The sequence below is a fragment of the Lagopus leucura genome, unplaced genomic scaffold, assembly GCF_019238085.1.
Source record: "Lagopus leucura isolate 7727_CA_CO unplaced genomic scaffold, USGS_WTPT01 259-6_obj-0_obj, whole genome shotgun sequence".
Lineage (NCBI taxonomy): Eukaryota > Metazoa > Chordata > Aves > Galliformes > Phasianidae > Lagopus > Lagopus leucura.
In genome coordinates this window covers 1,407-25,319 of record NW_024962908.1, presented here as the reverse complement: position 1 = coordinate 25,319, position 23,913 = coordinate 1,407, and the positions used below count along the sequence as shown (strand labels likewise).

At 57.4% G+C, this 23,913-nt stretch overlaps 2 protein-coding genes across 6 annotated transcripts; one reads left to right on the top strand and one right to left on the bottom strand.

Annotated features, from left to right (window-relative positions):
* Positions 1–40: 40 nt before the first annotated feature.
* FBXL20 (F-box and leucine rich repeat protein 20) lies at positions 41–17,848 on the top strand. 5 transcript variants are annotated; one of them, XM_042891033.1, is made up of 15 exons: positions 41–79; positions 5,019–5,080; positions 7,528–7,582; positions 8,467–8,541; positions 10,221–10,315; positions 10,669–10,737; positions 10,852–10,947; positions 11,943–12,105; positions 13,169–13,243; positions 13,745–13,875; positions 14,414–14,474; positions 14,911–14,955; positions 15,343–15,399; positions 16,364–16,576; positions 17,296–17,848. In XM_042891033.1, exons 1-15 carry the CDS (start codon positions 56–58, stop codon positions 17,401–17,403), a joined length of 1,329 nt encoding a protein of 442 aa, XP_042746967.1. In that variant the 5' UTR covers positions 41–55; the 3' UTR covers positions 17,404–17,848. The 5 variants fall into 5 exon arrangements, with proteins under 5 accessions (XP_042746967.1, XP_042746971.1, XP_042746969.1 ...); XM_042891037.1 differs by lacking the exons at positions 41–79; positions 17,296–17,848 and adding exons at positions 246–389; positions 16,011–16,081 and having other exon boundaries at positions 16,364–16,455; XM_042891032.1 differs by lacking the exon at positions 41–79 and adding an exon at positions 249–389.
* Positions 17,849–19,803: 1,955 nt separating this feature from the next.
* RPL19 (ribosomal protein L19) lies at positions 19,804–22,194 on the bottom strand. Its single transcript, XM_042891031.1, has 6 exons — positions 22,108–22,194; positions 21,716–21,822; positions 21,096–21,218; positions 20,814–20,934; positions 20,448–20,558; positions 19,804–19,995 (listed from the first exon to the last, which is right to left on the bottom strand). The coding sequence occupies exons 1-6, from the start codon at positions 22,110–22,112 to the stop codon at positions 19,872–19,874; spliced, it is 591 nt and encodes a 196-aa protein (XP_042746965.1). The 5' UTR covers positions 22,113–22,194; the 3' UTR covers positions 19,804–19,871.
* Between the last annotated feature and the right edge of the window lie 1,719 nt (positions 22,195–23,913).

The window sequence follows — 23,913 nt, the reverse complement described above, 5'->3', positions numbered from 1 at the left end:
CGGTACCGGGAAGGGGTGGGGACCCCCCAAAGCCCCCCTGCGGCACCTGGGCGCGATGGGCGCGGCGGCGCTCTGCGGGGTAGGTGGGCACCGGGGGAGGCGGGGGGTTGTGGGGGGGGAGGGGGGCGATGAGAACCGCGCACTCTCCTCCGTTCGCCCCCCCCCCCCCCCCCCCGGCGCCGCAGCACCAGCCGTGCCCCGGCGCCGACCAATGAGCGCGCGCGTTGTTGGCAGGTGCCCCGTGTTTTTGTTTGGGGTTGAAGTTGAGGCCGTAGGAGCTCGGCTCACACCGGGCCCCGGCCGGGCCCCCTCGCCAGCCCCCTCCCTTCCCCCGCACACCCCTCGCCATGCGTAGGGAGATGAACGGCGTCACCAAGAGCCGCTTCGAGGTGAGGCCGTGGCCTCGGCCCGGGGGGCTGCGGGGCCCGGGAGGGGGGGCGGGAGACGGCGCGGGCCGGGGGGAGCGGGGCTGCCTGGGGAGGGGGGGGTCCGGTGGTGAGGGGGCGCAGGGGGTTCCGTTCCCTCCCCCGCAGCCCCGGGGGGACCCGGCGGGCTGCAGTCCGGTGCGGCCTTCCGCGGTGCGGTGTGACGGCTGCGGGGGGGGGGCGGTGCGGGGCTGCGCTGCGGGGACGGATCCCGTCTGCTGCGGTGGGAGCGCTGTGGGTTTATTTGATTTCTGTTGTTATTCTGGTTTTAATTTTGGTTGGGGGTGGCTGTGGGCCGGAGCTGCGTTGTCCCCTTCTTTTGGTCACAAACGCTCATAAAATAAGAGGCGTTGTTTACCCAGCGCCCCTCCCGCACGGCTCGCTAAGCGAGATGCTCGGATGGTGATGGGTGGGGGGGCTGTGCTGATAACCGTCTCCCTAAAGCTGCCCGCGGGCCTTGCCCATCTCAGCTGTGTTGAGAGCAGCGAGGTTTGTGTGCACTGACAGCCCTGAGCCCCCCACCCCCACGTGTCCAAATCTGCCCTGAGGAGAGCTGAGAGCTCCTCGCCTTTAAACGAATCCTTTGTGCTGCGGATGTTTGGGGCAGAAGGGCTGAAACGTTCCCCCCCTTTGCTCAGAAGGGTGCACAGTTGGAGTTGGTGGCACCTTCCAGACAACAACGCCGTGCTGCTTCCAGAGCTCTGTTTGTTGACAAAGAGCCGCTGTTTCATGTGACCTGGGGACAGTGAGGGACAATGGAGCAGAAATCTGCTGAGCGAGGCGCTGCTGGGGGGGGCCCTCATCGGTTCTTATTGGAGTCACAGAGGGGGTGGTGGGCGATGGGCTGAGCGCCTTTTGCTGCGAGGTGTGCGTGGATTCTGTGTGTGCAACTCGAGTGGGGGGTTGGTATTAAAGGAGAGCAGGAGCTGTGAAGTGCCCAGCACAGCCTGTCCTGAAGGCACGGGCAACAAAGAGAAAATAATCCAACAAAGCAAACAAAAAGGCGAGCTTCGCCCGGGTTAACTCTGAATTTTCAGTGGCATTGGTTTAATCTGGAGCAGATCGTGATCTGGATTTCATGTGGGGTTTCCTGTGCTTCCCAAAGCACAACAGATGAGAGGGGAGAGGACAGAAGGGGAGCTGCTTTGAGCTGCTCCAGCCCCTGGTTCCCATTGCTTCTTGCACCTGTTCTGACCACACACACCTGCCTGGGATGCACGTAACTCAGGCACTCAGACCTTCCCCTCCCCTCCAGTGCTCAGACCCCCCCCAGTGCTGTTTTCAGAGCAGAGCAGCTGTTTCCCACTGCTGTCATGGCCCAGACCCAGGAGCAGTGCTGGGTACCAGGCCTGGGGCTGGCAGTGTGAGCAGCGCTGCCCTGCGATGCGCTGAGCCACGTCGTCAGCCCGGAGTAATTACAGCTGTTTTATTTCCAGGCTGTGAGCAATACGTGTAAGTCTCCACTACATCCTCAAACAAAAGCAAAACAAAACACACACACAAAAAAAAAACCAGCAGCAGCCGTCCTGGCTTCCTGCGGGAGCCTTCGAAACCTCCAATTAACTGCAGCCGAATTGGGCTGCGGAGCATTTATGGGGCAGTTTGTGCCGTGGAAAAAAGAAAAGCTGTGGGAGGGAGTGAGAGCCGTGCAGATTCCATCCTTGGGACAGATGCATCCTCAGCTGGGATTTAGGATGCTGACTTTGGGAGCACTCTGACCAGGCTGGCGCAGCTCCTGGGGCTCGCTTGACTTCAGGGCTGCCCTGGGACGAGGTAAGCTGTGTGAGCAGGATGGGAAGCTCGAATTGCTCCTTGGTAATGAGTCCTGTCTGCACTCAGGGTGATGTCAGTTTTCCTAATCCCGTTCTGGAGCGCAGGGCTCCATCTCCACGTGCTTCCCGTGTTTCCGTTTTGGGGCTCTTTGTTTGCTGTGCTCCAGGCTGGGCTTTGTGGCAGCGCTGGGGCTGTGTGAGCAGAGGGGCGCAGCAGGAGCAGGGTTTGTAACCGGGCATCGCGCAGCCTCTGCTTGCTGGGAGGGAGGGAATGGATCAGAACCCATCGTGTCTGACATGTGGCAAAAGAGAAGAGAAAGCCCTGCTGAGTGAAGGCAGTGTGGGGCTCGGGGGTCAGAGCAGCTTTCCTACAGCAGGGAGGGGGCGGTGGGGAGGGCGGTCGGTGCCCAACGTTGGGGTGGAGGTGTGGAAGCTGAGCGTTTCCCTGCTCTCCTGTTTGTTGTCCCCATTGTGTTTGGTGTTGCTTCGTGCCCCCGCTCCTGAAGGCAGCAGAGAAGTAAGCAGAGTTCCTGCAGATCCATCTGCAGAGCGATGGTTGAACAGTGGAGATGAGGAGCGGTTGAACATTACCTGTGTTACATTTGCCTGTGGCGCTGGTTGGGCAGCTGAGCTGCAAACACCCTGGGAGGGCTGGGGGGGTTTGGGGGCTGCAGGAGGGTCGGGTGCAGCTCAGCTGCTCGGTGCTTCCCTCTGCGCTATGGGGCTGGTGATGTTTGGGGAGCAGCGCGTTGGGAAACGAGCTGCCTTCTCTTTATCAGCAGGGAAACCAACCTGGGCTGCTTTTCATTTGCATCCTTTTGTTCAGTGGCGTTGGGGCGGGTTTCGGCCTCCCGGTGCTTTGTGTCCCGCCGTAATTAGGGAGAGCTTTACGAGCCGTGGATTAAATGAGCGGCTGCTCGACCTCGCCGTGTCACCTGCAGGAACTGCCTGTGTCGCAAGTGCGGGCTGTTTGTTCCCAGCTGGGATCGTTGGGCAAGAGAGGGGGGAGAATCACAGAGTCATTAAGGTCAGAAAAAACCCCTCAGACCCCCCGGCCAACCCTGGTCCGTCCCACTGTGCCCAAGTGCCGCGTCCCCGCGTGCTGGGACACCTCTGGGCACGGTGACTCCCCACCACGCTGCTCCTGGCTGCTCTTAGGATGCTCAGCCTGACCTCCCAGCGCAGCCTTGTGCCACAGTTGGGTTTGGTTGTGCCTTGCAGCCTGCCTGACAGGCACAGGGCCGGCCTGCGTGTCGCCATGCCTTGTGCTGCTTTAGATACCAGTCTTAATTGGGGCCCGGGCTGTAATGCCTAATTACTGTTTTCACTGCTGGATCGCCTTGCCCAGCATTGCACCTGAGTCACTGCATTGGGAAAGCCGATGTGACGCGCAGCAGGGCCGGTCCCAGCTGGGCCACCCCACACCCATTGCAGTGGGTCAGGACGTATCTGTGGGGTCTGTGCCCACAGCACTGTCACCATCATCACGGTGGCACTCAGAGCTGGATGTGAAGCTGGCACAGCAGTGCTCACACACAACTGGAGGCCGTGGGAAGAGGCAGCAGAGCTTCAATCAGATCTGTGTGATAGGCGACGAAACGCCCTGTGGCCCAAACGTTGGGGGCTTTTAATGGAGCTCAGAAACAGCACCAAAACACTGGGTTAAATAAAAAGCACAACATAACAGGTGCTCGAAATCACATTTGGTGGCAGCACGGACAGCCCGTGTGGTTCCCATGGGGTTCCCTGTGTGGTTTGTGTGAAGCATTGCGTGCCTCTGCAGGGGATGGGGGAGAGCTGTGCCATTCTGGGCTGCTCCATCTCAGTGCCCCGTGATCCCACTGCTGGCCTGGCTCCTTCTGACTTTGCTATGGATGCAGCCCGTGGTTGGGCTGCAGGAAGGGAGCTCCTCACCCCATCCCTCCATACAGAGCTGCTCCAAGGCAGATGAAGCAGCGATCTGATGGTGTACGTTGGGCAGATCACACACACAGCTATTTTTAGGGATATTGAGCCCATAATCAGCCTGGCCGGTCAGGAGCTGATTCCCTTCTCCTCTCCCTGCTTAGTCACACCGGGGTCAGTGGTGCCACAGAGGTGCATGCAGCAGCAGTGGGGCTCGGTGGCATCCCTGCACATCCCTCACTTATGGCTGCAGGGAGCCCCTGTGTGCACAGACAGCTGCTGCTCTGCGGGGACGTTCCCTGCTCCCACCGTGGCTCTGTGCATCTCTGCTGGGAGCAGAGCTGAGCTCATGCACAAAGCACACTGGGGTGCAGCACAGCCAGGGCTGAATCCACGCTGATGTTTCTGATTCTTCCATTTCAGGGCAGCAAAAGGTTCCTTCTGAGCTGGGGAGGTGGATCTGTGACACATCTCCATGCAGGCTGGGTGGGGATGTAAGAGGCAAAGCATGCAGCTGTGCTTGTAATCCCTAATTTATAATGGCAACTGTTGGCCCTCCACCTTTCCTCGCTTAAAAACAAATTCCAGAATGTGTTATTTACCCTCTAATGATTGCAGCCCACTTTTTGATTACTCAGTTTCCTGTGGCTGGAAGCAGTTGTGCAGGGTTGGGACAGGGGGTGCCGAGCATCTCAGCTGCCTACTACACATCTCCCCCTTCAACTTCCCCCACAGAGGGTCTGCATTGGGTGCAGTGTTCCGTGCAGTGCTGGTCCCTCCTGGGAGCCTGATGACATGCACAGGGTTTTCCTTGAGCACACTGGTTGGGCTGCCCCCAGCAGCTCCCTCCCCGCAGCGGGTTTTGTTTCCATAAGGAAAATGTATGGCCAACCTGCTGTTGTTGTTCTTGTTACAGATGTTCTCAAACAATGATGAAGCTGTGATCAACAAGAAGCTTCCCAAAGAGCTGCTGCTGCGGTAAGAGCCTCCCTGGATCAGTGCTCTGTGCTGTCAGTGGGAGGCACCAGCCAGGCTCAGGTCCTGGCAGAGCTGCAAGCAAGGAGAAGCAAAGAGAGCACAGTGTGCTCCAGCACTTCATGCTGAGTGTTGATTTGCTGGGTGCCTGTTCTGTGGATGGGAGAGGTGTAGGGCTGAACAGGTTCCTTAATGAAAGTGGATGGAGAGAGCAGCGTGGCACTCAGACCCAGCAGGCAGGGAGGGGAGTGGGATGGGGAGCAGATGTGGTCAGGATGGGGACAGAGGAGCAGCGTCACGGGGAGCACTGGGGGTCAGTGGGGTGAGGAGGTGGGGGTCTGGGGGTGGTTTGGTGTCCCCGTGTCACTGCTGTGCCACAGGTGGCACCTGGGCAATAGGAGGAGGTGGAGTTTATAAACGTTAAGGTTCATACGTGATGGTTTTGAGAGCTGGAATCCACTGTGAGCATACTGTGCAAATTAATCAGCGTGGATTGACAGTGCGGCCTTTGAAAGAGAAACTTGGATGCGTTTATCTGCAGGAATCTCCTGTAAATGTGTCACTGTCTGTGAGACAAAGACGTGTGTGTCTGAGCAGCACTACAGCGTGGTGCCTTGTTCCCCAATTTGTTCATTCTGCAGATGGCATCGACGCCTCGTGTGTGTGGTTGCAAAGGAAGAAAGCTGTGCTTGAGCAAAATAAAGAGGGGGTGGATGTGAAAGAGGGGAACAGTGGCCTTTGTCCCACCCTGAGCTCCAGAAATGTGTGGCTCCAGCAGTGGCTCCCTGCCTGGGAGCTGGGCTGGCTGTGGGAGGGCTGTGGGGGGCTGCAGGACCTCGCCAGCCCCTCCCTGGAACCCCTCAGGTCCTGCCTGGGTTGAGGTTGGGGTTGGAGCTCCTGCTCCCGGCTGGGGTCTCTCCCAGCTCCCTGCTGCTGGAGAGTTGCTGACCCTCAGCTGGCTGCAGTGGGAAAGTGAGGAGTGCCAGGCAATCCCCGATGGATGAAGGGGCTGAGAAGTGTTCTGACTGCATCGCATTGTGGATGTGCTGCCAGAGCCAGGCTGGGAGGCGTAGCCCCATCCTCACCGTGCTGAGCTGCCTCACCATGAAATCCTTCACCTGATCGGCACCAGAGCTGTCTGAGCCCCAGCTGGGAGCACTCAGCGCTCCCCTCCCCTCCCCATCCGATGGTGGAGCTGCCTTGGGATCATCCAGGAGGAATTCTGGTGTCCTGCTCTCACTGAGAGCACCCAGAGCTGCTCAGCAGAGTGCCGTGCAGGCTCCCTTCCCTCCCTTCCACCCCCAGAGCCGCTCACCAGCTTGGCTTTTCTTGAGCTGAGCTCAGGTGAACACAAAGGTTCCCTTTGCTCTGTTGCACCCCATGCAGGTCGCTCATCCCACACTGTAGCCATGTGAAGGAGGGCTGCGGTTCAGTGGCTGCTGAGCCCCACGGGCAGCTCCCTGGTGGGCTTTGGGGTTTTGCAGCTGCCCAGCTGCATCCCTGCTGCGCTCCCAGGAGCTCAGCGCTGTGCTGCGGGACGGAGCCGTGCTGCTGCTCTCCTGGGGCTGTGCCAATGGCTGAGGCTGAACTGACCAAAGTGCAGAGCGGAGCCACGGCCGCTGCTGAGAGCAGCGTGTGAGGCTGGGTGTGCTGAGTCACTGCTCCGCTCTGAGCCAACGTCAGAGCAGTGCAGAAAACACAGAGGAATGCTCCGTGAGCGCTTTGGGAGGCAGAAGTCCCCAGGCTCTGTCTGTGAGCACAAGGCTCGGAGGGGAAGGGGGGCGAGCAGGAGGGCAGAGGGGTGCGAATCCCCGAGATGAGGAGCAGGCAGAAAGGTTTGGCTCCCCAAAAGGAGGAGCCCCGGGCCCTGGTGGAGCTCCCAGGTGTTGCACTGGGAAGCCGTGCGGTGCTGTGCTGGCATCCCCTGTGCTGGGCGTAGGCTGGGAAGGGAGGAGCAGGAAGCAGGAAGGAGTTGGGCCAGGACCCAAAGCACTGACAGGAGGATGAGGAGGTTATTAATAGCCTGGGATTTCCGTGGAGAAAGTGATTTTTATGAAAGTGCAGAAATGGAGCCCCGTTGTTGGCTTAGCTGCTGTTCCCATGGACTTGGGGTGGGTCTTTGTGTTGCTCTGGTGGGAATCTGGGGTAAAAGTAGGAATTTTCCCTCGCTTCTCTCATTTCCCTCAGCTTTCCTTGTATTGTTGTGCACGGACGTTGTGCTGAATGCACCCCCAGTGGGCACACAAATAGCATTTGATCCAAGGGAGGGCTGGGTGAGCAGTCCAAGTTTTTGGGGCGGCGGGGCATTGCTCGTTCTCAGAGCTCCCCTTGGATGCTGTGTTATCAGGCAATTCCTGCTCGCTCCAACCCCTTTTATGTTTTTTTTTCCTCACACGTTCTGCCTCGTAAATGCAGGTAACACAAAGATCTCTTTTCCATTTCCGTTGCAGGATTTTCTCTTTCCTGGATGTGGTCACTCTGTGTCGCTGTGCTCAGGTCTCCCGGGTAAGAACCTCCTCCTGCTGCAGGGCCCCCCCAGCACCTGCACAGGGCTTTGTGGTGGGGAGCTTTGCACACTGACTGCTCCAACTGCTGCCTTGTAAAGTCAATGCAGAGCTGCAGCACCGTCACACAGTGAGATGCGTTGCGATTTGCACCCACTGATAAGTGCCCTTTCCTCTGGAGCTGCTGGGCGTCCTTTTGGCAATAACCAGACCTTAAAACAAACACAGGTTTATAACACAGGGAGTCCATGGGCTCTCACAGTTCTCTCTGCTGGTGTCAGCCTGCCTGGCTTGCACAAGAGCTGCTGTTGTGCTGGAGGTGCAGCCCGGCGCTCACAGTGGGTGTGCTACAAAAATACGCCTATGCACAAACATTGCTGCACTCTTTCTTAATGCTGGCCGTGATGAGATTCAGCTGTTTGCTTTGCTGATGTAATTACAACTTTGAACACAGCACCGTGCTGAAAACCTTCTTGGTTGATAAAGAGTAAAATAACCGATTGCTGGTAGTGGGCAGGATGGGGGGGGGGGGGGGGGCGGCCCTGGAGCTGTGGGTGCCTGAGGCCACGGGTGGGCCCTGGGCCTGGTGGAGGCAGTCAGCCCATGGCAGGATGGGGGGCTTCAACCCAACCCAGCTGGTGGTTCCGTGAGCTCTGAGGTCCCATCCAAGGCAAAGCTGCTGGTGGTTCCCTGGGCTGTGAGGCCCCACACACCGTGCTCACAGTGAGCACGGACCGAGCTGTTCTCGTTGGCTCTAATTGTTGTGTTGCCATCTGAGGCAGAACGGTTGTTTCTGAAAGGAACAAGCTGTAACTGGGTCCCCCGTGTCGGGTTGTTGGTATTTTTCATATTAACCAGACATTTACATTTTTTCCTCCAATAAAGGCATGGAATGTTCTGGCCCTGGATGGCAGTAACTGGCAGCGAATTGACCTGTTTGATTTCCAGAGGGATATTGAGGTATAATTAAGTGACATACAAACCCATTTTTCTTGCTGAAATGTAATTACAGCCTAGCACGGATTAATGCTCCCTGCACAGCCCTTCCTGCCTTCCCCAGAGACAGAAATCATTAATTTCAGTTCGTGGCCCCGGGGAGTCGTTATGGGCTCACAACCCATTCAGCTTTAGAAAATGGATGGGATTCCATATCTGTATCAAAGCATAAAGGATGGCAATAGGAGGGACGTTGTGAAGGCAGAGGTGGAGCAGCTGGGAGAGCTGTGCTGCTCCTGGAGCATGGCCTGCACATCTTCCCTGTCTCCAGTTCCCAAACCTGCAGTCCTGGGGGGGGCTGCCTGGGCTCAGAGCCCTTCCCCATCGATGCAGCGTTAGGAATCCTCCCTTGCTGTTGTTCTGATCTGTTGGATGTGGTCTTGTTGGCACCGACAGGATGAGGTGCTGAGGAGCAGTGGGTGCTGTTGTCACGTTGTTTAAACGGTGAAGTTGCATTTATAGGGATAAAAGACCCCAACACAGCACCAAAACCCCTCTATTCTTCCTGGAACGTTTCTGTTCCCTTGAAAACCTTTTAGAGAAGGGAGGTAAGGAGTGTCTCGTTCTGACTCTGTGCAGAGTGGTGTCAGGTGGATGGGAACAGCAGTGTGGGGGAGCAGGGAGGTGCAGATGGTGTTTATGGAGGAAGGAGTTAAAGCAGTCTGTGCAGGGCTGGGCTCAGCCCCTCAGTGCTGCAGGAAGCACAGCAGCTGTGATTGCTGCTCCTGATAACTGATCCTCCTCTCCCAAGTGCCCTGCGCCTTCTGCCCCATGGAAGCGCTGCATCCCACAGCCAGAGCTGCCCTCTCCAGGGGGGCAGAGGGGGATTGCTCACCTTCTGGGAGCTGTGAACGTCTCCACCACCACCCTGTGTCAGACGTGTTCCTCCACGAGCACCAAATTCCCCTTTTAAGACAAAACACTGCCATGCGTGGCGTGGAACCTCGAGGCACCTGCTGGGCTTAATGGTGGCCTGAATTATGTTTGCTCTGAAGCTGTGTCACTCCGACCTCTGGCACAAACTCCACCTGTAGTCAGACTTACTCAGATCCTCCTGTTGAAGGGTAGGAACTCATAGCTTGCTAGGGGAGCTGCTCGTCCTGTTTCAGTCTTTCCCGGAGCCATAGGGCAGACTCAGCCCCACACCGCCCCAGCTGTGCCCCAGCTGTTCCCCAGCTGTGCCCCCAGCTGTTGCACATCCCGTAGAGGTGGGCACCAGCTGTTCTGAGACACACAGCTGCGGCGGAGCTGCTGTCCCACTTCCAGCTGTGCATGACGTTGGGCCTGGTGGTGGATTATTGATTGATTGCCTGGTTGGAAAAAGATTTTAGGAAAACATCTTCAGTGCTGCAGGGCTCCTCGGTGCCTCCCAGCGCTTGGGGAATGGAGAGGGGGTCCTGCTGCGTGGGGAGCAGCCACAGGATAAAGCAGGGGACAGCAGCTGGGAGTGCTGCACGCTGTGCCAATGTTCTCTCAGGCTTTCCCTGCTCAGCCCACCTGCGGCCTGCCTGCAGGTTGTCCCGATGGAGCTTTGTTCTCCAAGGGCCATTTTAGGTAGAATAACAAACTGCTGAGCGCACACAGCTCTCCATTGGTGCTGCAGGTCTTTGGGATGTTAACGTGGCCCCTTCTGTCCTCACCAGGGCCGAGTGGTGGAGAACATCTCGAAGAGGTGCGGGGGGTTCCTGAGGAAGCTGAGCCTGCGTGGCTGCCAGGGAGTCGGGGACAACGCACTGAGGTAGAGCCATGGCACAGAGGGGCCCTGCAGCCCATGGGAGTGGGTTTGGGGGGCAGCAGAGCAAGGATCCACAGCGCTGTGTCCGACATAAAGCGCTCAGAGCAGCGATGTCTGCATTTCTCAGCGATCATCTCACCTTCGCACTGTGATGTTGCCCTCAAGGCCGAATGACAAAGAGTGGGAGATCCCAGGGCGAGTGATGGCCAACACAAATGATCTATTTCATTCTGTCTTTATTTCTTTTACTTGAGCCCATCCGGTCGAGTTGTAGCTGCTGCGCTCACGGAACGCAGCACAACACTGGGAAACCCATTGGCTGACAAGAGCTGTGTTTTGCCTTTCCTTTCCTAAAGGACCTTTGCACAGAACTGCAGGAATATCGAAGTGCTGAACCTGAACGGCTGCACCAAAATCACAGATGCGTGAGTGCCAGCTCCTCTCTATTCCTCCCTTCTCCCTTTCCGTGCTGTGCATCACGAGGAGTGTGCAGGGCTCAGGGTAAACCCAGCACGCTGCTGTTCTCTGTTCTCCTCCAGCACGTGCACCAGCCTCAGTAAGTTCTGCTCCAAACTCCGGCACCTGGACCTGGCGTCCTGCACCTCCATCACCAACCTGTCCCTGAAGGCACTCAGGTAGGAGGACACGGCCGACCTGACCCGAAAGTGCTGGGATGGGAGGGCAGAGGGACTGATGGTGGCACTGCGTGGTCCTGCAGAGGAGCTGGGAGCTGAGCTGTGGCTGTGCAGAGTTCAGATCCCTGCAGGGCTTTGGGGATTCCAGCTGGCCCTGTCGGTCCTGGTGGTGGTTAGCAGAAGCGTTACGTTGCGTTCAGGACGTGGAGGTGAACCCAAAAAGTCACCCTGCCTTTCTTCAAAGCTCCTCCTGTGTTTCCAGCCTGCTCCTGCTCTGTCAGGGTGCTGCTGAGTGTTTACATAGCTGGGAGGTGAACGTGTGACTGTTTGTCTTTCTGAACTGCTTAGGAGACACAGCACTGCCCAATCTGCTGCGTGGCGTGGCCAAGTGGTCTGGGAAAGGAAGGGAAAGGCAGACATTGGTGGGAGGTGTTGGGAGGCACAAAACTCCCAAAGGGAGCAATGAGGGCTGAGGTGTCACCAGAAGGGTTTCAACTGATATCCCAGCAATCAAACACAAGAAAACAGCATTACAGGGAACATAATCTGAGGATTAGTCTGGACACCAAAAGGAAAGGCAGATTTGAAAGGATAACTGAACAGTTAAGTTATCTTTGTAGCTGCGTGAAAATAGTTGGAGCCCCCTTGTGGGTCTTCATTTGCATCCCTAATTTCACGTGGGCAGGTTTGTGCTGCAGAAGTCCACCTGGATGGGAGCTGCTGGTGGAAATCAGCCCAGCGTTGGGTTATGGCTGAGGGTGTGTTGAGGTGCAGGATGCACACGGGCTGTGCTGTCCTTGTGCAGGAACCAGGAGGTGTCTGAATGGGGGGCAGCATTCAGGGCTGGCCCTGCTGCTCCCTGCTCAGAGCTCCTGCTGCTGCCCCTGCGGGCTCTGACCGTTAATAGAGGGGCCCCATTGCTGTGGGGTGCAGGTGCCACTCAGAAATGGGGTTTTCCTGGATTCTGACTTGAAGGATTTCCTTCTAACACAAAGCCAAAAGCTTCCAGCCTTCTCCTCTCACCTCTCCAGTGAGGGCTGCCCGTTGCTGGAGCAGCTCAACATCTCCTGGTGTGACCAAGTGACCAAGGATGGCGTCCAGGCACTGGTGAGGGGCTGCGGGGGCCTCAAAGCGCTGTCCCTGAAGGGCTGCACACAGGTATGGGGCAATGGGACCCAGGGACGACGGCTGGCTGGTCCCTGCTGGGCTGGCTGTGGGTGGCAGGGGTGGCTGCTGCTCCCTTGGGATGCGTGAGCGCCCTGCCAGCGCCTGCAGCTGCCTCTTGGTTTGCTCTGTGTCACATCTCAAATCTCAGCCTTGGGAAGGGAGAGCAGCAGTGACCACAGCTGAAAGCTGTCTGCAGGCAGCTCTGGTTGGAGCTGGGGTTACCTGCTGGGTAGACCTGGCAGCCAAACTGCTCCTGGTGCCCAGGCTCTGTGTTTTGCATTTATTTTTCTCTTGGGGTTTGCATTCCTCAAGTGTGAGTCACCACCATTTCCATCTGCTGCCTATAGATAAACTGCTGCAGGTACAAAAAGCGCATTTCTCCATGCAAGGGCGCCGAGTCCTGAAGGGTGGCCATGATAAGGGCAGCACTGACACGTGGTTTGTGCAGGGAGACACTCGTGTGTCACACAAATGGCTGTGAGGACTGGAGCTGGTGGCATCTCATCCTGTTTGGAGGGCTGAGGTCGGAGGAACAGCTTGAGTTTCTCATCATTTACAGAGCCACGAGTAATATTGATGGCAATACATCCTCGCAATCAATTGCTTTGCCATCTGTTCTTATGGATTTAAGAATAGCTAGCTTTTTTTTTTTAATCATCCTAAGGAACCCTGGGTGTGTTTGTGCTCCTCAAACTGAAATAATGCTCTCTATTTTTCTGAGAGCTCCCCTGTTGCCATATAGAGGTGGTGTCACTTGTGGCCTCGGTTGGCAGAGCGCAGCCCTCATTCCTGGGGCTGGTTTGTGACCCCACTGCTGGCTTTGTTCCTGCCATGTGTGTGCCTGGGTCTGCCTCCCCCTCAGGCAGCACTGGGCTGTGGGTCTTTGCACTCCATTCCTGCAGCAGTGGAAGCGGCGCTGTGCTCCTCCCATGCAGTGCACTGCCCTCCTCCTACACAGCCACCCCATCCCCACGTTTCCTTGTCCCCAAATCTTTCTTTGGAGCACTGCTTCAAGCATTGCAGCGTTGCTTCACTCTCTGATTTTTCTTCCCAGCTCGAGGACGAAGCTCTCAAATACATCGGTGCAAACTGTCCTGAATTGGTGACGTTAAACCTCCAGACGTGCTTAGTAAGTACCACACCGTGCTCCCAGTGGTGCACACAGCTGTGCACTGCCAAGCCTTTTAAAAAGAGCTGATTTGAAACAGCTTTTTTGGGAGTGCTCATCAGCCCCAGGTGCAGCACTGGGTTTGGTGGAAGCGTTGTTCTCCTTGCCCTGCCTGCAGGGCTGCTGAGCTCCTGTGCTGCAAGCATTCTTTCCACAGGGTTGGAATGCTGGCGGTGCTCAGCCAGTCCTGCACTGCTCCAAGAGCAGCAGTTCCCCTGCGGGATTCCAGAGCAAATGTCTGTTTGCACCCAAAAGGTGTTTGGGGTGGGCTGTGTGCACACTGTGTGCCTGCTGCAGGCAGAGCAGGGCAGCAGCCCCGGGCTGTAGGGCTGACTGCAGTTTGAGAAGCACAGCGTGGCATCAGTTACGTTCCTGGTTGGAAACCCAAGAGGAAAACACGCAGCGCGGCGCAGCTCCACTCCTCTGTTATTCCTTGTGATGGTGTTGTTGTTTTTCTTGTAGCAAATAACAGATGATGGTCTCATTACAATATGCAGAGGATGCCACAAGCTGCAATCGCTGTGCGCCTCGGGCTGCTGCAACATTACAGATGCCATCCTGAACGCCCTGGGACAGAACTGCCCGAGGCTCAGGTAAGGCCTTGGTGCAGAGCTGAGGGCTGCGTGGGGCTGCTCAGAGCTGGGGCTGCTGCTGGAGCTGCTCCTGGTTGCACCAAGCTGTGCTTTCTCAATCAGAGCAGTGGGAGGAGAGCTCCGTGCCGCGGTGGTGCGCTGCAGCAGTCTCTCTTTAAACCTTTGCATGTCTGTGTCTGCTCTGTAATATATTTTTTTTTAATGGAAAACAGTTGAGGTCAGGTCAGTTCTGTGCTGAGAACACATTGAAACACCACTGTTTCCTCCTGGTGTGATGATGGCAGGCTTCTCACTGGGACTTTATGGCAGATGGAGTTGGTGCTGAAGGAGCAGGCTCCCAGCTCCCAGCAGCCTCTTGCTTTCTACTAAAACCTTTTTGTCAGGGCAGGTTCCTCCTGGAGGACTTTGCTGTAATTTGGTTCTGTTCCTCCACGCCCCTGTTTCTGTATGTGGGGGTATTTCTGTGCATTCAGGTGCTGTGGGTGGGTGCTCTGAAGGCAGATCTCCTCCACACTCACTCTCCATTCATTCTGTGCAGAATATTAGAAGTCGCCAGGTGCTCCCAGCTGACAGACGTGGGCTTCACGACTCTGGCCAGGGTGAGTGCTCCTTCATGGGGGTGAAAGCTTTGCTTCCTGTGTGACCCCCTCTCTGAACCCAGCTTTGTGTGGTGTGGGTGGGAGGCAGCGTCCTGTGGGGTGTCCCACACACCTCACAGCCACCAAAGGGCAACGTTGGATGCATCACCATTACCAAATGTTTGCTGTTCAGGGTTGAGCTGTGCTCCACGTGACCAACCCTGCGTTTAACCTCCTTTTCTTTCTATGAATTAACAAAAACTCATTGAAATGAGTGACGTCTGTTGGATTTCTTCTCATGGTGTTCATTGAGAAGCAGCAAACTTTCTTTTCTCTCCTGCTATTCCGTGGGGAAGAACCTCTGTTCCTGCCGAGGGCTTTGTGTGCTGCAGGTGTTTGGTTTTGCTGCCTGAACTTTGCACTCACTCGGTGTGTTTGCTCCTCTGTTTGTTCCCAGAACTGCCACGAGCTTGAAAAAATGGACCTGGAGGAGTGTGTCCAGGTAGGAGCTGCTGCTCTGCGGTCACACTGCTGCTTCCTCACTTATTGCACAATGGCAGCAGTGCAGAAAGGTGGTGAAAAAGCAGCAGGTTGGGTCCAGATGGAGCTTCCCTTTGAATCCTGGGCAAAAAGATGGTCCAGGATCTGGATGAGGAAACGCTGCCTTTGTAGTTGAGTTCTTTGTATTTCGTATGACTTAATGCTGCTGTGCCCCTCCTGGTGGAAGGGATCTGAACACCTCCTGCACTCAGACATTTCAGACACAGACACTATGGAGGGGTTTGGGGGCTGCAAACTGGGCACCTGTTTGCCATTGTTCCTTGGTAGGGATGGGCAAAAGGTCCTCGTGCAAAGCACACAGCACAAAGAGGCCCTGTTCTTTTTGCAGATAACAGACAGCACGCTAATCCAGCTCTCCATACATTGTCCACGGCTCCAGGTTCTGGTGAGTAGAGTGACACTTGTAGTGTTTTCTTCCTCCAAATGAGGGATTTCATGCACTGCCTGTGGGAATGTGTCTCTTTGACTTCGTGGACACATCATGAAGAACTCAGCTGAGCATCTCACCCTTAGGAACCCGTTGTCCCTCTGCTGCTGCTGGCAGTAGTTGGCCTCCAGGCACCCACAGCTGCCAGGCAGTGAGTCCTGGGATGCTGGGTGCTCCTGGTAGGGTTTTCCCCACCTGTTCAATAGGAGCTGTCCCTAAGATGGCTGTCAGTCCGTCTGGAGGAACAGAGCCCTTCTCACCTCTAACACAGCTGGGCACCTGAGGGCTGCAGAGCTCACAGGCTCCGGAGAGCAGTGCTGCTTCTCTTGGGCTGTGTTTCTGGGAGTTGAGTCTGTCTCCATCTCTGTTCCCCCCCCCTCCATGAGCTTTGCCTCCTTGCCATCGTGGTGGAGGGCACAGGGTGCAGTCTGTGGGCTCTCCCCCTCAGCTGTGCCCCCGCAGAGCTCCGGGCTGATGCCATTTCCAGCTCAAGCCCTGCTTCCTTTCCCAGCACCTTTAGGACGCAGCCCCCAGAAGTGCACAAAGCAGGTGACGTTCTATTTCTGCAGGTGTTTAGAGCCCTGGCTATGATGTGCAAGGCCACAGAGGTTTTACAAAGCTGGTTTCTTTGATAGCAGAGGTATTTATCCCATTCCTTGCAGTAAGTGCCTGCCGCCCTCTCTCCTGGGTCTCTCCTCTCACCGCCTCTCCGCTCCCTCCAGCCACACGAATTCCCCCTCGCAGGCGCTGCTGCGTCACCTGGAGCTTTGCTGCAGCTCCGGCGCACAGAGCGAGCCCAGATCTGTGCCAAACAGCCACGTGTGCCTACAGAGCACCGGCCAGCTTCTCTCTCATCCCCAGTGCCCCCAGCAGAGCGTTGGCCGCCCCTTGCCGGGGGCTCACAGCCTCTGTTTGGGTGCAGAGTTTGTCCCACTGCGAGCTGATCACGGATGATGGCATTCGCCACCTGGGGAACGGCGCCTGCGCCCACGACCGCCTGGAGGTGATCGAGTTGGACAACTGCCCCCTGATCACCGACGCTTCCCTGGAGCACCTGAAGAGCTGCCACAGCCTGGAGAGGATAGAGCTGTACGACTGCCAGCAGATCACGCGGGCGGGGATCAAGAGACTCAGGGTAAGAGCGTGAGGCTGGAGCTGGGAGGCTTCTGGGGGGAAGAGAAGGGCTGTGGCTGTGGATTCGCGTTCAGAGCTCCCCGTTCCTGGGGCAGAATGCAGGGGTGGTGCTCGTTCTGTAAAGTATCCTGAGAGCCATCGCCTGTAAAATGCATGGCAGTCCTGTGTTCAGAACGTGGGATGAGCCCTAACTCTTCCGGAAGGAGCGTGATTGGAGAAAGAAATCACTGGGTCGTTAAGGTTGGAAAAGATCCCTGAGACCCCCACATCCAACCCAGCCCCTCCGTGCCACATCCCCACGGTGCTGGAGCTCCCCCTGGGACAGTGACCCCCCTAATGCCCCCCAGGCAGTCTGTGCTGGTGTCTGACTGCTCTTCGGGGAAGAAATCGTTCCTAAAGTCCAACCTGACCTTCCCTGGTGCAACGTGAGGCCATCTGCTCTCATTCTACACCTCTTGTTCTGCCCACTCAGTGGTAGCAGGAGGAGAGGGGACTCAGTGCGCAGTGTCATTCCATGAGCGCTCACCCCTGGCACTGCTTCTGTAGACCAGGGCTGTGTGTCAGCAGCCAGCAGAGCAGCACAGCACCCCTCCATGCTCCGTGCTGTGACCCTCAGACAGCAGCGATGAACCGAAACCACCCAGCTGTGCTGTGCAGGAGGTCACCTGCTGCTGCTGCCGCCCTGCTGCTGCCCCTCCACGTGCTGTGCTTCTCTTCCAGACCCATTTACCCAACATCAAAGTCCACGCTTACTTCGCGCCGGTGACACCGCCTCCATCGGTCGGGGGCAGCCGACAGCGCTTCTGCAGATGTTGCATCATCCTATGACACTGGAAGCAGCCATCCCTGCAAACTGAGTATTTAATGACACCTCTGGAGCAACGGTGGACAGCTGTACCTTCGAGGAGGGCGATGCGGTGTCGTTTGCAAGGGGCAGCCAGCGGGCAGCGGCGCCGGCCCCTGGAGCCACCCATACACATCCATATTCACACCCCACCTGTTCCAGCAGACGGATGAACTCTGCGGTCTGGGGCTGGAGCTCTTGGCTTTTCTGTAGGTGGATTGGTATAATTCTGAACCATTCCTGCTGGGCATGCTCAGACGAAGTCATTGCGGTGAGGAGGGGAGATGTTTGCAAACCCAAAACGACTGTTGCTGCTGTAGAGGTTAGAAAGTCATGGCGACCCTTGGAAACAGGGAGAGAAAGGGAGGTGCTTTATCCCTGCATCCGTTGTCCAGGTGGAAAAAAAAAAAAAGCAAAGGAACAAACTGAGCAAACTGACAGCCCCACGTTGTGTGTCTGCTTCTGAGCGAGGGGTGGAGGAGCAGCAGTGAGAGATGGGAGCCCTGCTGCTGCCATCCCTGCTGACCCCCTGGGCCCCCCATCGCAGGTTCGTCTGCTGCTCCTGCGTCCCGTGGCTCAGAGGCTCCAGAGGTGTTGTGCTGTAGCTCGGGATCTGCACCGTCAGGCTCTGGTTTTGCCCTTCCCGCGCCCCACTTTTTGGTTTTTGGTTGGTTTTTGTTGTTGTTGTTTCTTCCCATTTGTCATTTGGTAACTTTGAGATTTACCAAATCAAAAGAAGTTTAGGGAAAGCCATTTAAATTTAAAAAAAAAATCCTCATTTTTTTTTTTAAACTGCTGGCAGCCTGAGCCTGCAATGAGCTGATGGAAAAAGTGATTGGAATCCCAGGTTTTCTCCCGGTGATGAGGACGTAACTCTTTGCTATAGGGGACAAGCTCTAGCCTCTGCTCCAGCGCTGCTTCTGCTGTCCTTTCCCTCCAATCCCTCATCCCCTTCCCACGAGGAAAATAAACACGGAACCTTTTTGCTGATTGTCCTGGTCCAGAGCTCCTGCCTCCCTGTGTCCCTGGAGCAGGAGCAGCAGCAGGGCCGGCCACAGCTTGTCGCCCATCGCCGTCCCGTTGTGCAGCAGCGCTGGGCAGTTGTGCTGCGTTGCCCACAGGTAAGTGCTGCCCTGGAAGAACCAGCTGGAGGCAGAGAGGCTGCGCTGCGCCCCAACAGCAGTCGGGGTCGTGCTGGGAGCAGCGGTGGCGCCGGTGCTTGGGGTGAGGTTGACCCAGAGCGAGCTTCCCGTTGGTGGGGCAGAACGCAGGGGTGCCGTGGGGGCAGAGCAGGGTGGTGGGGATGAGCTGAGGGGTCTGGCACGGCTCTGTTCCTGCTGCCTGCACCCCGGGTTGGAAGGGAGAGGGCACGTTTATGGGATGGATCCCAGCTGAGAGGAGCGGGTCCGGTAAGCAGCTGAGCTGCCCGCAGCCCTGCGAGCGGTGCTTCACCTTCCTGCTGCCTGTGCGGCCCCAGGGAGCGCAGCTTTTGGCCGCGGTTTGCCCTGAGGACGGAGCCACCCCCAGGGCTGCACAGCGGCCGTCTCCCCTTCCCCTCCAACTCAGATTCCCCGACCCGTCGGTGTAGTTTAACGTCTCAGATGCGCTGACTGGTGGAAGGAAATCACACGTACGCTGTGTTTAAAAGGATACTGTCAATTCCTTTCCTCTAGATGGCTTTTAATGCATTCTATTTATTCAAATCCGTGGATTCTCTCTCCTCGGTGAGCATGCTCCTGTACTTCACCTGCAGAACTCCTTTCTCCAGTTTTCAGGGTGGCAGATGATGGCTGAGGGGTCCCACCAGCGATGGGTGCTGGTTTGCACAGCTCTGGCAGAGCACTCGGCTCATGCTGAGGCATAAGGGAGCCAAAACTGATGTGTGAGCCAGGGTGTAGCTGACGGACTGATTTCTTTTAACAGGTTTAAGAGAGAACTCAGAGCATAGAACCCAAAGCTTTGTTTGTTTTCAAACAGGGTAACAGCGTAAGGTAGCTCAAACTACTTGACAGTGTCCTTTTAAGTCAATTATCCGTCTCTAAATGGACTCTTCCTTATGTTTGTATTTATAAATAAATACCAATAAAGACCATTTTCCAAGCCTTGTCTTACTAGAGGAACATCCTTACAAAGCAGAAAACCCTGCATGCAGTGGCAGCTTGCCCTCAGAGCTGCAGCGAGCTGAGGGGTGGAACTGGAGCCCAGCTTTAAGGGAACAGCTCTCACTGTCCTGAAAGGTCTGCATTTTGTTCTCAGCTGTTCTCTGCCATCTCCCCCCTGCTTCCCAGCCCCATCTCACACAGGGCAGACCCAGCACAGAGCTGGGAATCCGCAGTTCATCCCCAGCTTCAGAAACCCCAGAGAAGAGAACAAACAGGTGGGAGTTATTTCTGGATGTGCTTTATTGAGTCCTTGTGGATGGAAAGCACTCTGTACACAAGGCGCCCACTGTTCACTTCTTGGTCTCTTCTTCCTTGGAGAGGGTCTTGATGATTTCCTCCTTCTTGGCTTGCAGGCGTTCCTCGCGGCGCTTCCGAGCCTCCTTGGTTTTGGACCTGCGAGCCTCAGCCTGGTCACTGCAAGAAGAGTTTGTGAATGCCTGGGGATCGTTCCAGACAGCCAAGAGAAAGCCTTCCCTGCTGGCCCTGCTCTCCTTGCCCCACTGGTCTGCCCTGCCAGCTGCTGAGCCGAGCAGGCCGTGCTCCACGTGCAGCTCCCTGCACTGCTGGATGCAGCACAAAGCTGCTCCTGCCCCGCAGCACTGCGAGCCTTGAGAACCAATGACTCACACCTCTCCTTATCAATCATTTACTATGGCTGCACCACTGGGTCAGTTTACAGCAGGATGAGCAATTCTGCTCTGCCAGGATTACGTACGTCTCTGCTTCCAGCCAGCCCTACCCAGCTTTGTTTTGATTCCTCACCAGGGCTCTGGGTAGAGGCACCCCAAATATCTGTGTGCGCTTCCTTAAAAACAACTGCTTCCCCAGCCTGCAAAATGGAAGTGTGACAGTGAGGCAACACTTACGCCAAGAGCTTCTTGCGAGCTTTGTCTGCCTTGAGCTTGTGGATGTGCTCCATCAGGATCCGCTTGTTCTTGAACACGTTACCCTTGACCTTCAGGTACAGGCTGTGGTACCTGAAGGAACAGAATGCATCGTGAGTGCTGTGGCAGCAGCTCACCCCCAGGCTCTGAAGCTGCTGCAGTGGCACAGAGCAATGGGACTCTTTGTAGAAGTACAGGGGCTGCTCTGTGCTTTCTGGAGAGGATTTGTTCCCATCCCCAAGCTCTACACCAAGGAGCTGGCTGGGAAGCTGCACACAGCAAGAGACAGATGAGCACATGCACACATTCCCCACTGTCTGAAGCTGCACGCTGGCCTGGCAGACTCACATATGGCGGTCGATCTTCTTGGACTCCCTGTATCTGCGGAGCAGGCGCCTGAGAATTCGCATCCTCCTCATCCAGGTCACCTTCTCTGGCATACGAGCGTTGGCTGTACCCTTTCTCTTACCTAGGATGAGAGAAAACATGGTAAGAAGGTGGCCTGGCTTCTGCTCACATTCAGTCCTGCTTGGATTGTTCCTACTTCAGGAACAGAACTATTGAAACTCTGGCAGACATCTCCGTCCAGCACAAGGCTGTGGGTGCACAGGCACTGCCTTCAGTGCTCACCGATGCCCATGTGCCTGCCCTTCCGACGGGCCAAGGTGTTCTTCCTGCATCGTGCCCGAGAGTGAACGGTCACAGGTTTGCGGATGATCAGACCATCCTTAATTAACTTCCTGATCTGCTGACCTGGAAGAAAAAAAACAAACCACACTCAGTATTTCATGTGAACGAGCAAAGAGAGACCGCGTTAAGCCAAGTGCGGGCTGTAACCTGGTTTGTGTAAGAAGGAAAACCCCCAGCCCCCCTCCTGCTGCTGTTGCTCTTTCCCCATCATCCCATATTTTCCCTACTAGTCACCCAGGAAAGCACCACACACTGACCCACATTGACCCACATGGCGATGGCATGGAGGACCCCAGAAGCGCTGGAGACGAACTCCAATCAGCTCCAAAACACAACGAACCACAGAATTCAAGGGGTTGGAGAGGACCTCCAGAGATCATCGAGTCCAACCCCCGCAAAGCAGCCCCATAACAGCACCGGTGGGTCGGCAATACCTCCAGAGGAGCAGAACCCACAGCGTCCCTGGGCAGCCGTCAAACAGCAGCTGCACCTCAGCCAACGTCAACGACACAAAACAAGCACAGAATCCCCTCCTCGCGGCCCCGTCCGCGCACACTCACGCGAGTTGGCGTTGGCGATCTCGTTGGTCTCGTTGGGATCCAGCCACACCTTCTTCTTCCCGCAGCACAGCACGCTGGAGGCCAGGCGCTTCTGCAGCCGTAGCATACTGCGGGCAGCGGGCGGGAGGCTCAGCGCAGCCCCGGCTCGGCCCCGCGTTGCCTCCCGTTGCGATGCAGCCGCCCCATTTCCCGTCCCCCGCCGCCATTTCGGCCCCCTTCCTCCTCCTCCTCCTCCTCCTCCTCCTCACCGCCATTTTCCCCCTTATCCCCGCGACGTGCGAAAGATGGGGCAGCACCGGGCGCACCCCGCATCTTGAGGCCGCAGAGCCCCGGCCCGTTCCCATTCCCGCCCCCGTCCCCGCTCGCCGTTCCCGGCGGCGCACATCGCTCACCTCATGGCGGCGGCTGCGGCCGAGCCGGGCGGAAAGGACTGCGCACGTGGCCGCGCCCACAGCCAGCGCCGCGGGGAGAGGAACGTACCACTGCCCTACCGCCCCGAACCAACGCGGTTCCGCAGCCTCACGGCGGATCGAAACGCGCCGAGAGAAACGCCGAGCTCCGGTCACGGGTGGGGATGGGGGAGGGGGCGCCGAGGCCGCGCTCGAGGCGTTGGGGAGGCGGACGAGCGTCACTCCGCACCCCCTCCTCTGCGCGGAGTGGTACGGTCCGAACTGCGCATGTGCGGTGAGCCAGGCCGGGGAGGCTGAGCGCATGCGCAGTGGGAATGGCCTGTGCGCATGCGCAGTGGCACGGCGTGGGCAGCACGAAGGCGGAGCGGGCATGGCGGCTGCGGGGGGGCGGTGTCTGCATGGGGGGAGGGGGTCTGGTGTGGGGCTGCGGCTGCGGGGTGATGGCGGCGTTAGAAGGCCTGGGCGATATGAGGCCTGCTCTGATGCGAGGCCCGTGGGAGGCCTGGGGTCACCGCGAGCCTGCGGCCAATGTGAGGCCTGGGGTCACCGTGAGGCCTGGCGTGGCTGCGAGGCCCGCGGACGGCCGGGCACCGGCTGCGTGCTGTGAGGAGCCGCCCAGCGCCGGGCGGCGCGTCCCCCTGCGGCCTCAAACACCCGAGGAGAGGCCTCCTGTTTAAGGGCTCCCCAGCAGCGCGCTGCGCCTCCCTGCTTGGCTGCAATTCCGCCCGGCGCAATCCTGCCTTACGCCAAACCCGCCCTCCTGCTGCAGCCCCTTCCCTCGCGGCTGCCGCTCCGCGCTCAGTCTGCGCTGCTGCCACGCGTGGCTCTGGCGGCCGAACGCAGGCGGCATATGGTGTGTGACAGGGAGCTGGTGGCGGCAGATTTTGGGTTCGTTTTGAGAGACAAACACGGATAAACACAGGCTTTTGCTGTTTAAAAACTGACTCATCATTTTCCGACAGCAAAACTGTCAAAATCTGGAGGCTCCTGAGGCAGGAGAGCGGCTGCTGTTTCATTACCTGCCCTGGAGCGGCGCTGGGATTTTGTCCGTCTGTGCTTCTGTGAACCTGCAGCTGCAAATCGGTGCCCTGTAAAAGGCTTTGGGGCCCTCGTTTGGGGTGGAGATGGTGAGGAGGCTCCAACCCCCACGGATCGTATCTCTGTAGAGCCTACACCTCTATGGATCCCATACCAACCGGCGCCTATGCCTCTGTCACTCCCACCTCCCACCTAGGGGTGCATCCCTGAGCCCCACACAGCATCGTGGCTCTGAGGGCTCAGCTCTCACCCCACGCTTGGACCATTGCAGCACAGTGCTGGGGCCAGGCAGCCCCCGTTCCCATCTTCCCTCTCTGCAGCTCCAGCAGTGACACCGCGTTTGCATTCTGCTCCCACGCAGCTCTGGGATGAACGCAGCGCTCATCCTCTGCCCCCACCACCTCCACGCTGTCCCCAGCACAGCCACCTCCAGCTCCCAGCTGATCCATTTCCCCCCCCCCCCCCAGGCGCTGCACCCCCGGCTCGAGGGGCTGCAGACCTGCCCTGTTTGCATTCAGGGCTGTGCCACCCATCCGGCTGCACAGGTGCCGTCGTCGGCACCTTACGGTGATGGATGGGGGTCTAAGAATGGAAAACGTGGCGTCAGCTGTTCTGGGCGCATTGTCTGGGAGCGCAGAGGGTGAGGGGCACCCCCAGGAATTCGGAACTTTCCAACAGCTGGTGGCTGCTGTGTGATCAGAAGGGGAGGTGTGGGAGCCACAGGGGGGACCCCACAGCGGGTGGGCTCTG